At 42.4% G+C, this 10,908-nt stretch overlaps 2 protein-coding genes across 4 annotated transcripts; one reads left to right on the top strand and one right to left on the bottom strand.

The window, feature by feature from the left end:
• Positions 1-1,297: 1,297 nt before the first annotated feature.
• On the top strand, positions 1,298-4,770 carry LOC125531025 (HVA22-like protein a). Of its 3 annotated transcripts, none has more exons than XM_048695430.1 (6): positions 1,298-1,408; positions 1,511-1,600; positions 2,565-2,591; positions 2,707-2,829; positions 3,146-3,386; positions 4,329-4,770. In XM_048695430.1, exons 2-6 carry the CDS (start codon positions 1,545-1,547, stop codon positions 4,446-4,448), a joined length of 567 nt encoding a protein of 188 aa, XP_048551387.1. In that variant the 5' UTR covers positions 1,298-1,408; positions 1,511-1,544; the 3' UTR covers positions 4,449-4,770. The 3 variants fall into 3 exon arrangements, with proteins under 3 accessions (XP_048551387.1, XP_048551388.1, XP_048551386.1); XM_048695431.1 differs by having other exon boundaries at positions 1,328-1,600; positions 4,329-4,488; positions 4,571-4,770; XM_048695429.1 differs by having other exon boundaries at positions 1,355-1,408; positions 1,519-1,600.
• A 333-nt stretch (positions 4,771-5,103) lies between these two features.
• LOC125531024 (AP2-like ethylene-responsive transcription factor BBM1) lies at positions 5,104-10,487 on the bottom strand. Its single transcript, XM_048695428.1, has 9 exons — positions 10,027-10,487; positions 9,227-9,891; positions 9,022-9,104; positions 6,455-6,463; positions 6,178-6,266; positions 6,025-6,098; positions 5,887-5,937; positions 5,716-5,792; positions 5,104-5,595 (listed from the first exon to the last, which is right to left on the bottom strand). The coding sequence occupies exons 2-9, from the start codon at positions 9,811-9,813 to the stop codon at positions 5,438-5,440; spliced, it is 1,128 nt and encodes a 375-aa protein (XP_048551385.1). The 5' UTR covers positions 9,814-9,891; positions 10,027-10,487; the 3' UTR covers positions 5,104-5,437.
• Positions 10,488-10,908: the final 421 nt, after the last annotated feature.

Genomic DNA, 10,908 nt, shown 5'->3' with positions numbered 1-10,908 from the left:
TGTTGAAAAACATACCCCAGGCAACTTTTTACGAAAATAGCACGGTAATATACTAAATGCATACCCGATAGCTTATGTACAAACACCACGGTAATTTTGACCAACAGCGGAAAAAATTGTTGAAAAACATACCCCCAAGAACTTATATGAAAAATATCATGGTAAGAGCGCATACCCGATAGCTTACATATAAACACCGCAATAACTTTGACCAAGAAGAGAAAAAAGATGTTGAAAAACATACCTTGGTAATTTATCTGAAAATAGCACGGTAAGTTGCATACCACATGCGTGGTAACTTATGTAGCAGAGGCGCGGTAACTTCTGACACGGAAAAAGTCGTCGGAACATACCAACATGGGATCTAGTTTCGAAGATCTCGTCGTGACGAATCTTTTTTGTGAAAACGGTTTTTGTATTAGACCGCTGGTTTGAGCTACAAAACATTTTAAATTTTCAGAATAAGTAGAGTCTAGAATGACATCAACTTTTTTGTCCTCTAATGCATGCATGTAATTAGAGGAAGAATGCACGTGAAATGAGTGTGATTCATCCTAATGCAATCATGCATGTAATTAAAAGGAGGAAGAAGTTGTGTGATAGTTTTAGCTATATGGCACATGTGTGTCAAATATTACGGTCCTAAAGGCATGTACAATGGTTGATAAGATAGTCTTATCTCAAGTTTTGCATGTAATTTAGAGATGACAAAGAAAAATATTTACAATGGGTCATCTCTTAGTCTTATCTTCAATAACTAGCAATTCCTAAAAATACGGTGAAACATATTGTGTTAAGAGATCATCTTTTGTCTTATCTTAAATAAGAGAAGACAAGACTTCTCTTATGAGTTCTCTCTCCTCCACCTTATCATTTATTCTACATGGCACTCCTAAAATAGCATCATTGTACATGACCTAATAATAATCCAGAAAGTAACACACAAAAAAGGAAAAAAAAAAAGAATATGCTCGGAGCCTTTCCAAAACTGGATGGAAGGTTTCCGAAATAGACTTCCGCTTTGGGGCGAGATATTGTTTCATCTCGCAATGGGCGATTTCTAGCATTTGCGGTATCACGTCCCAGCCTCTTTTCTCTCGTGGGCTCGTCCCACACGGGCCGGACCCAGCTCCAGCGCGTGCTTTATAGCAGAAAAGAAAACTATGTCTCAAAAAAAAGTAGAAAGAAAACTAGTATTTCTGAAACCCCTAAAAAAACTATTTCTGAAAAAAAAGCAGAAAAAAAGTTCCCCGCGGACGCTCAACGAGATCTGGGTCCACGCGTGCCGCCCGCTGCTCACCGGAAGCACGGCCGTCAGGTCCACGAAGCAAAAGAAACACACAAGGCAACAAGAAAGCGTGGGGCGGCGGAAGGAAAGGGTGAAGAAACCAGAGGAACCCAAGAAAAGGTAGGTGGCCTCCTTCCAAACCAACCCAACCCAACCCCGGGCGGCGGAAATAAATCAGCAACCCCCTGCGATTTACTGCCGCCCTCAAGCTCAACTCCTCAGATTCGCAGCTTCGGGGGAGCGGATTGCTGCGCAAATGGGGTCCGGATCTTTCCTCAAGGTGCTCGTCAGCAACCTCGACGTCCTCGCCGGGTCGGTACCGCCTCTCTCCCTGATCTGCTCCCTGTTCCTCTCGTTGGACGGATTAGCTTCGTGTTCTTGGTAGCAATGGCGTGCCGGGCGGCGCTGTTTCGCTCGGGTCGGGGTGGTCGTTTTGTGCGCTGGTTTGTGGGCTACGGGCTGTAGTGTCGCTCACAGTCTCGCCTCAAATCTTCAAATGTTCAGTGGTTTGCGGTAGGAACTTCGATTGTTAGTGTATGTGGTGGGGAAATTTTGCATGTGTGGTTGGATTCAGGCAGATAAATTCATGGCAGGGTTCAGGGTTTTTGGTTCGTCAGACATTACGACGTACTACCAATAGAATTCAGAGGACTGATTTATCAGGGCTGCCAAGGAAGCTCTGAAAGGACCTGCAGAACATTGATGTAATGAAGTACTTCTGGCTTAGGACTTCATCATATGTGACCTGTCTTCCGGCTTAGATTATGTAGATTTTTTTTTTGCGGGTCTTATGTAGATTCGTTCCTCAGCTTCTTTGGCAAGACATGTCATTGTGTATGGTTCCACGGAAGGATCAACATACAGTTAGTGCTTTCGATAAAAAAAAATCCTAGCATTTTTACCAGTAGGGCTTGCTATTTAGAGTTTATGGTTTTACATCTTTTGCATAACGTACCAGTGCCCTCTGATGATGTTCCGTAAGACTGGGATACCCCCACATTATACGACCATAATAATCAAGATAACACATATTTATATTTGGGACATTCGTGACATGGCTATGTCATATATGCCATCTCAGTATATGGCTAGATTATGATTAGCAAATGCAAGAACATTTTAGCTGCAGTTAGCGTTATTTCCATTAGTTAAGTTGCACTTACTAGTTACTTGGGTGCTGTAAATTGGGGAAGCAGTTAATGCAGTCAACTTGTGGATTTTAGAACAGTTCTCATCCTGTATTAGTACTGATGAGGTATTTTTCTTTTTCTTGCAGGCCCATAGTTTCACTCGCTTATCCTCTGTAAGTAAATGTTTTCTCGTCAAGCAGATACAAACTTATCCTTGTCCTTCCATTTTGCCACAATTGTTTCTTTTTTTTCCTTTTTTATTTAAGACTTTGATTGACACGTTTGCAGGTATGCGTCTGTTCGAGCAATAGAAACAAAATCTCCTATAGATGATCAGCAATGGCTCACTTACTGGGTGCTGTACTCGTTTATCACTCTGTTTGAGCTCACTTTTGCTGCAGTAATTGAATGGTAAAAGGCAGTTCCCTATCTCATTGGACTTTTCTTTTTTGTAAATCCTTCAGTACTTCCTTGTTACTATGATACTGTCTAATATAGTGGGATTAGTAGAGTGTGTGTCTTACTGTAATGATCACCTGGGAACCTTATGACCTGCGATTTCTTTAAATAAATTTCTTTCCCCATACCTTCTCTGCTTTGGTAGTATAATACTATAATTTGTGATTTGCTACTATCCTCATGGCTGGGAATAGATTTATGTTAAGTACATCATGAGATGGATGGATATGCTTACTAGTTACTACAGACTAATGTTTGCGCTTTGCAGGCTCCCTTTCTGGTCTTATGGAAAGCTGTTTTTCAATTGCTGGTTGGTCTTGCCCTACTTCAACGGTGCTGCGCATGTTTATGAGCATTTTGTGCGGCCAATGATTGTGAACCAGCAAGTTGTAAACATCTGGTATCTTCCAAAAAAGGAAGGTTCAGATAAACCTGACGATGTAATTTCAGCTGCACAGAAATACATTGAACAAAATGGATCAAAAGCATTTGAGACTCTCGTTAACAAGGTATGGTCTATCTTATGTAAATTTTACAGTACACGTTTGCGAATATGGTGGCAAGTGGCCAGCAGTTCTTTGTGCAGTAAGAAGCGTCACCAGTGATACTTCCTCAGCGATTAAAGTTGACTTTTGTAATGCATGATAATGTGATTACTGATTACGGAATTTTAGCATTAAGTGTTGAGGGTTCTATACTGCTGCATATTAGATGTCACATGGTTATCTGATTCACTAGATGTCATGGTTATCCTATGAACCTTCAGATTTGGATCATAGAATGACTATCAAAATGACCTATGTCACATCTAAACAATAGATTGTTTTTGTCAATACTGTAAGCTACTCTTTACAGAAAAGTGACCATTGGTAGGTTAATGTTTTATAGGCTTGTCATGGGTTTAGAATGTGGTCCACTCGACCTAGTAAGTTGGCTTGTTAAGTTCAACGGTTAACACTAAACTTGCGGCAAGTGTTTTATCCCTTTGCTTAGAAGATGTACTCTGTCCATCCTGAGTATAGTGAACAACTGAACATTCAAAATTTGTTATTTGTTCATAAAATACATATTCCATTGTGACATAACTTCTACACTAAGTTTTCCCTTGCATACCCCTCCCTTTGTCTATTTCCAGTAACCATTTATTAGTATGGTCTAGAGAATACAACTTCCAAAGGTCGCAAGTGACCTGATTTAGGGAGGTAATGCAGTTTCTACATGTGTTTTTGTTGGAGTATCATGTCTTCAGGAGCGGATGCAGAATTTTATAGAATATAAACTAAGTGGAAATAAGTGCCCCACCTTAGTCTCCTTTTCTTTTACAATTAACATCCTTGTTCACACCAGAGATGTTCTCAATTTCGCGTTTAGCATCTTTTTTCTTGTTCGATGCGACAGTACAATATGTTCATGCGGATTAATCTTTGGCACTACCTAATTTTCACTCACAGTTTAAGACTACAAACGCGAGGCGCTCAATTTTGGAGGAGGTAGAGGTGGAAAGGAGAGCCAGGGCTGAACGAGAACTGGAAGCGAGGGATGTGAATCCATTCTTCCACCCGAATTACTGATTCTGGAAAGCTCTTCTGTTCAGGCGTCAGGTGACACAATGTATGTTCACCTGATGTGCTGCTAGTTCTTTTTAGCTTATATACTATATTTAGCCCTGCATTTTGTGTGATTTCTCCTTCAGTGCCTTTAATGTAGGAATTGGTCAGACCAGGTCAAGGGGAGAATTCTAGAGGATCGTATTTAGATTTGATATATTACATAGCTGAACAATTATGAAATCTTGTAAATAGGTTCTGGCTTTGGATGGTTATGACTTTCTCATGGATGACTGAAATTTGTGTATGCATCAATAGCATTCTGGCAGTCAGAATATTTCTCCAAGCAACATGTGTTGCAGTACTGGCAAATGAACGAGAAAATGAAGGCAACTGGATTTAAGAAGCTGGCTCATGGGAATATACACTTAGAAGTATTGTATTCTCCGTTTTAGACATGTGAAACGAAGCAACATCTTCCACTGCAACTCTAGCGTCAAACACTACAACAGTAATAGATGGTCAAAATCTTGTTCTGGAGACAAAGCATGCTAAATTACTGAAATCCTCTCTGAATGATAAAAAGAACCATACAGCAGCAGATAATGACAGGCTGCACATATGTTACGACACTGGTGAATGATAAAAAGATGAAGCCAAATGGATTTAAGAAGCTGCCTCATGGGAATATACACTTGAATATTTCATTAAACCAAGCATCAAAACTTAGAAGTAAAATGTATTCTCCGTTTTAGACATGTGAAATGAAGCAACATCTTCCACTGCAACTCTAGCCTACAAACACTATAACAGTAATGCATGGTCAAAATCTTGTTCTGGACACAAAGCATGCTAAATTACTGAAATTCTCTCTGAAAGAACTATATATAATCTGACGAATCATACAGCAGCAGATAATGACAGGCTGCAACCAGTTCTTCTATCTGTATGTACCACTAGGCTCCAAAATACGGCCAACCAAATCTGTTCAATATACGATACCAAATCAGGTACTATTCTGGCTTGGTTGCAAGCAGCTTCAACCCTGCGCCTTCTATACAATGCATGCCCCTGTCCATGTAGTTGCTTCTGTCAAAGTTGGTCACCGCGTTTTTGCCGCGTATCTCGATGGCAGCAATATCATAAGCTTCTGCGGCTTCTTCCTCAGTTTCTAGTTCAAACACGAAAACAAAACATCAGGAAATTGAAATGGGATGCTGTCTTTCAGTTAAAAAATGGGTAACTATTGATGAGAGTTCAAGGGGGGCAGAATTAGGGATGTGCATCGTACTGAAAGTTCCAAGGTAAATGTCTCTAGTTCCAGCAATCAGTCCTATGCGTGCCTGCCATCGACCATCTTTCTGCCTCCTGTAGGACATGGTTACATGTGAGTTTTGAGCTGGTTTGAAGAAGAAAAGCTAGCCATTTGAACAAGCTGAACAAAATGAACAGGAGAGGCCACCTTGTAACTCCTCTGTAAATAGACGCCCCTCTTGAGAAGCAGCTACTCCTCCTGCAGGACAAATCGACTTGTTATAAAAGTCATCATCTCACTGGAACACTGATCTGAAGAGTCTGAATTAATATGCCCTTGACATACCTTCTCAAGTATGTCACACATTCCTCTGGAGACATGTCTTGTATGTCCGCCAGTTCCTTCTCATATTCCGAAATCTGGAATAGTATTGACTCATGAGATCCACTTGTCCGTAACTATATCGGTGGAAGCAAAAACGAGAAAGAAAAAACATACCAAAAAGTTCAGCTTTGTATTTAGTCCAAAGAATTTAAGAGCTGCAACATCATATGCCCTGGCAGCTTTTTGCTCAGTATCATAACTTCCTGCGTGGTAGAAAATTTGGAGAGAAATCAATCAGATCCTTAGGCCCTAGGCCACAACAGAACGCCTAGCGCTTAATCATGCTAGGCATGTGCTTAGGCGATGGCAAAACACACAATTAATGCCTATCGCTTTTTTCCTTGAGAATAATGAAAGACATGATGTCAGGACTGAAATAAATAATGCTTACCTAAATAAACTGAAGCACCGCCGTATTGGAACACCATTACAAGAAACCATCAGTAACCAACCAGAATATATATTGAATATAACAGTATATATATTAAAGAAACAGGAAATAACAAAGCTACAAGAAAAGGTTAATAACATGATATACATTAAAACTCATGACAATTAAATGTTATGCCTAATTTTGGAACAATTCAAGAAAAGCTAGTATGTGATAATTGCTAAGAGATAACGTCCAAGACATAGATTTAAGGGGCTGTTTGGATCATAGCCGCACGAAAAAAATTGTGTTGACTGCTAGGGCAGGCGGCCACTTGGTTGGACGCCAAAATTTTGAAGCCATGCCAAAATATTGTCTGGCAGTTCAGTTTTTACGCCCACGAGTGGGCAAAACGCTGGCGGCGGATTCCCTCGCCAATATATTGGCGTGCCAGCTATTGGCAGGGGGGGGGCGGGCGGGGTCCAAACAGCCTCTAAGAGCCAAAACAGGAGGGACAGGGTAGTATGGTAGTGCCAGAACCAGTTAAGATCACAGGAGTGGATCATATAAAGAGAAAAATAGTGAACTGATTTTAGTTAGTTCACGAAGTTGGTATCAAACCCCCCACCTCATGGTCAAAAGGGAGATACACTGCCAACCTACCTACAATCCTGGACAGGATGTAAGAGGCAAGATAGTTTGTATATCATCTTGTTACAACTATTACTAGTTGACATTTTTAACAATTGCTTCATAACTAAAAAAAGATGCTAAATAAATTTCTTAGACCTGATGGTTCAACCATTAACTCCGCCTATGTTGTCTCAACATAGCCTGTCCCAAGCCCGGGTAAAGGAGGAGGGTTGTGATAGGCTTGGCGAGCCAACATAAAAACTCAGCCATTCTTATGGAGATGAAACCCAAAAGATTTTCGTTGGGGCGTAACCCTCTCAGCGACGCGCCACATCAGAACCCGGGTGTGGTGGCAAATGTCACCAAAGAACTAGCTATGGACAGGGGTGCGTGGAAACTTGCTATCCATGTGCCAGAGCCATGAGTTGGTCGCGAGATCTTATGGGTTTCACTTCTAGCCTACCCCAACTTGTTTGGGACTAAAGGCTTTGTTGTTGTTGTTGTTGTTGATGATGATGATGATGATTCAACCATTAAACTGATCTTCGACCAGTAAATCAGTGAACTGGCCATTTGACCGGTTAATTGTTCGGTTTGAGTTTTAAAAGTATCGCCTTATGGAACACAAAACTCCTGAATTATATGTTAGCAAATAAGCACTCCTAAAGCCATAATGCATAATGCAAATTCTTACGGTAAACTTATGGTAAGTCCAGGTTGACAAACAGGACATGATTCTTCCTGTCCTCATGCAAATTCAGGAGCTCACTATGGTGTTTAGTGATTTTGATATTATCTTTGTAAAGCGAGAAGCCAACTTGGTAGCGCATCTGACTGATAATTTTTCTTCGCATTCTACTATGGTTTGTGTCTAGGCATCCCAGGCCCCAGCTTTCTTAGCACCATGTACTCAGCAAGAATGTAACCTTGCTAACTTATCAATATAAGTTCCTGATTCTAAATAAAAAGCACAATGCATAATATACTATCCTCATGTCGGATAGAAGATAGTCAAATTCAATAGGTGACTCTGCATCACACAGTGTGATAGGATCTCACACCCCACTAAATGCATTCCAAATATAATCTTCACTTAAACCAAAACAAGAAAACCTACGCACGGATAGTCTTCACTTAAACCAAAACAAGAAAACCTACATACGGATACAATTCCTTTGAAAGCTATGTCTCTTTGTATATTTCTATTAAGGGAAACAATTAAGAGTGGAGTTTGAAGTTGCACGAGACCTATGTTGAGTCGGTACTCTTTTGCTAAAGATTGGTTAAATAGAAGATAGCATTAATGCAGCCCAAGAATGTAACACCAGCACTACTAACTACCAAGTGCAGTGAATCAGATGACGCAGAAAGGCATGATGATACAAATTATAAACTTGGACAAATAGAAAATGTTGTGACATGCAGAAACGACACAGTGCTGCCTTGCTAACACAGAAACTACGGGGGAAAAAGATAACGTCACAAAGGAACCGCCAGTAAACTGGCATTTTCTTTTAACGGAAAAAATAAACACGTGAGACACAATCTTCCATTATTTTTCCCTTTGAACTATATATTGCCTACTAGTATTTATGATACTTCCAGAGCTAATCAAACTATACGTCCTACTCTGTCCTAGCATTTGTTTAACTATTAGCCGAATTGTACATCATTAATTTTCTTTGTGCTCCATATAGCAAGGTCTCCATCAATGGGGAAAGTAAAGAGTTATCTACCTATTTATCTCTAGTGTTTCTATGCCTACGCGTGGGCTGTGGCTCTCTCTTGCGTGCATGCTGCCCTAGACCTAGCCACATTCTACAATGGACCGCCGACAACGAGGCTATAAGCATAAACCGCCAACTATCACGAGTGTGTCCTTCAAGAATAGGTCGTGGCACACAGATACAATGTATATAACTGCCCCCTAGAAGCTCCAATAAAAAGAGGCATACCTTGCTTCCCTTTCCTTCTCCGTCCTTCTACTCTGCAAGTACTGTCCCACAAATGAGCTTCATATTTCCCACTCCACCTATGCCTGCACGATTGATTAAGTTTGGTAAGCAGCGCCACCTATGATTTTTTAGTTAATATAGTGAAACACATTGTTCTGTTTCCACTGACCAAATACTAATTATAGGAACAAAAGACCAATCTTACCTGGTCACACCATGGAAACAAGATGAGCGGGAGCCAGGTGCTCGCACCGCAGTAACTGCAGAAGTAGAACCAGAGGCGCCCTTCTCCTCTCTATACCCCGCAACCGTCACAGGATTAATAGAATCAACAATTTCCTCAGACTCATCCTTTTTGACAATGCTGAGAACTTGAACTCCCTTATAATTATCGCCACCATCCGCACACCCCTCATTTTCTGCCACAGTTACCAAAGCATCCTTCTCCCCGGCATGGTTCTCGCTGTTCAAAGGGTCAACCGAGTCGCTCTTCACATCTGCACAGGCCTGAACTTCAGCTTCATCAACTTCTTCATTCTTCAGAACCTTCTTCTGATCAGTGCCACTGGACTCGTCTCCCTTGTGAGTGCTTGCATCGTTGGCCTCTGACTCCACTGCGCCGTGCAAGACACCAATCTCCGTAGTGGCAGGGGCTATTGCAGGCAAGGAATTCAGATTGATAGAAGGGCTCCTCTCGATCTTCCGACCATCCCCCGATTCCCCAGCAGCTTTCTCCTCCGAAAAATCGTTCATTTGCTGACCCTGACTAACTTCCTCCCCGGATTTCATCATCTATGTATTGGAGCAGAGACAAAAACAACTCCCAAAACCCTAATAACCTACCTATCAGCCTTCCTATTCACGAACTACCTGAAAGAGCGGACAAGACAGGGCATCCCAAACAAGAAAAAAGAATCAAACGGTTAGATCCCATCCAGGCAATCATTCCATCGCCCAGCAGAACTTCCTCTGCCGCTGCCAGAATCGGGAAAAACAAGAAAGTACCTTGAGCCGACCGCTCGCCGCGATCGAAAGATCCGGAGGCCTCCGGGGGCGGCCAAGAAAGCAAAAGAAGAAATATCCCAGCGCGGATATTAGCAGCGACGGCGAGGCAGCAAAAGCTGGAAAAATCTATCAACGGAAATGGATGCTGAGGCAGGAAATAAATATCGGGCGCGGAGGGGCGGCGGAATTGGGGAAGGATACGACGAGGCCAGCGCGGGCGGCCTAGTGCGGAGTGATGCCGGAAACAACAAACTAATCGCTGGTGGAGGAGGAGGAACAAAAGATTTGGACAAATCGAGAGAGGAAACGCGAAGTGGGGGAAATCGCGGTCGCGGGGGGCGGATTTTATCTCGCGCTTGACAGGGCGCCGCCGCACTGGCGCTCTGAAACCATCGGATGGATATTTGCTGGATCTTTTACTACTACTATTACCACCCGCAGCGGTTACTGGCAGCACTGCATCAGGAGTAAAATACAGTAGAAAAATAAAATAATGCTCTTTTTATATTATAAATGGGGGATTTGCTGGTGATAGAAAATGGAGGCGATGTGGTGATGTGGGAGTTTCGCTTCGTGGACGACGCCCTCGTGATGCGTGCCAGGCTGGAGGTGCCTGGCAGTCCGTGCCTCGGATGCCCCGTTCTGTGGCGGGTACACGTGGACGGAGAAAAATGTGCTAGCGAGTGTGGAGAGAAGATCTGGGCCGTTCAGGAGGTATGAGGGCTGAGAGTGCGTGCTGGAACGTTCTAGCGGACGTACGGTGGTGCGCCAATCTCGAGGCCGACGGCCTTGACGACTCGGAGCTACGGAAGATTAGAGGGCCGAGATCCTGCGGCTGCGCGTCTTTGCTTGCTTATTATGGGTCAATTCAGCTCATGTGGT

Source organism: Triticum urartu, unplaced genomic scaffold, assembly GCF_003073215.2.
Source record: "Triticum urartu cultivar G1812 unplaced genomic scaffold, Tu2.1 TuUngrouped_contig_6731, whole genome shotgun sequence".
NCBI lineage: Eukaryota > Viridiplantae > Streptophyta > Magnoliopsida > Poales > Poaceae > Triticum > Triticum urartu.
This window is presented reverse-complemented; position numbering and strand designations above follow the sequence as displayed.

What these genes read in the sequence shown, in the direction of transcription:
- LOC125531024 (XM_048695428.1), bottom strand. Translation starts at nt 9,813, where the DNA reads ATGATGAAATCCGGGGAGGAAGTTAGTCAGGGTCAGCAAATGAACGAT. An exon ending in ATACAAAGCTGAACTTTTTG is followed by an intron (nt 6,099 to 6,177) that starts GTATGTTTTTTC and finishes ATACTATTCCAG; the next exon opens with ATTTCGGAATATGAGAAGGA. An exon ending in TGTGTGACATACTTGAGAAG is followed by an intron (nt 5,938 to 6,024) that starts GTATGTCAAGGG and finishes TTTGTCCTGCAG; the next exon opens with GAGGAGTAGCTGCTTCTCAA.
- LOC125531025 (XM_048695430.1), top strand. Translation starts at nt 1,545, where the DNA reads ATGGGGTCCGGATCTTTCCTCAAGGTGCTCGTCAGCAACCTCGACGTC. An exon ending in AACCTCGACGTCCTCGCCGG is followed by an intron (nt 1,601 to 2,564) that starts GTCGGTACCGCC and finishes TTTTTCTTGCAG; the next exon opens with GCCCATAGTTTCACTCGCTT. An exon ending in TTGAGACTCTCGTTAACAAG is followed by an intron (nt 3,387 to 4,328) that starts GTATGGTCTATC and finishes TTTCACTCACAG; the next exon opens with TTTAAGACTACAAACGCGAG.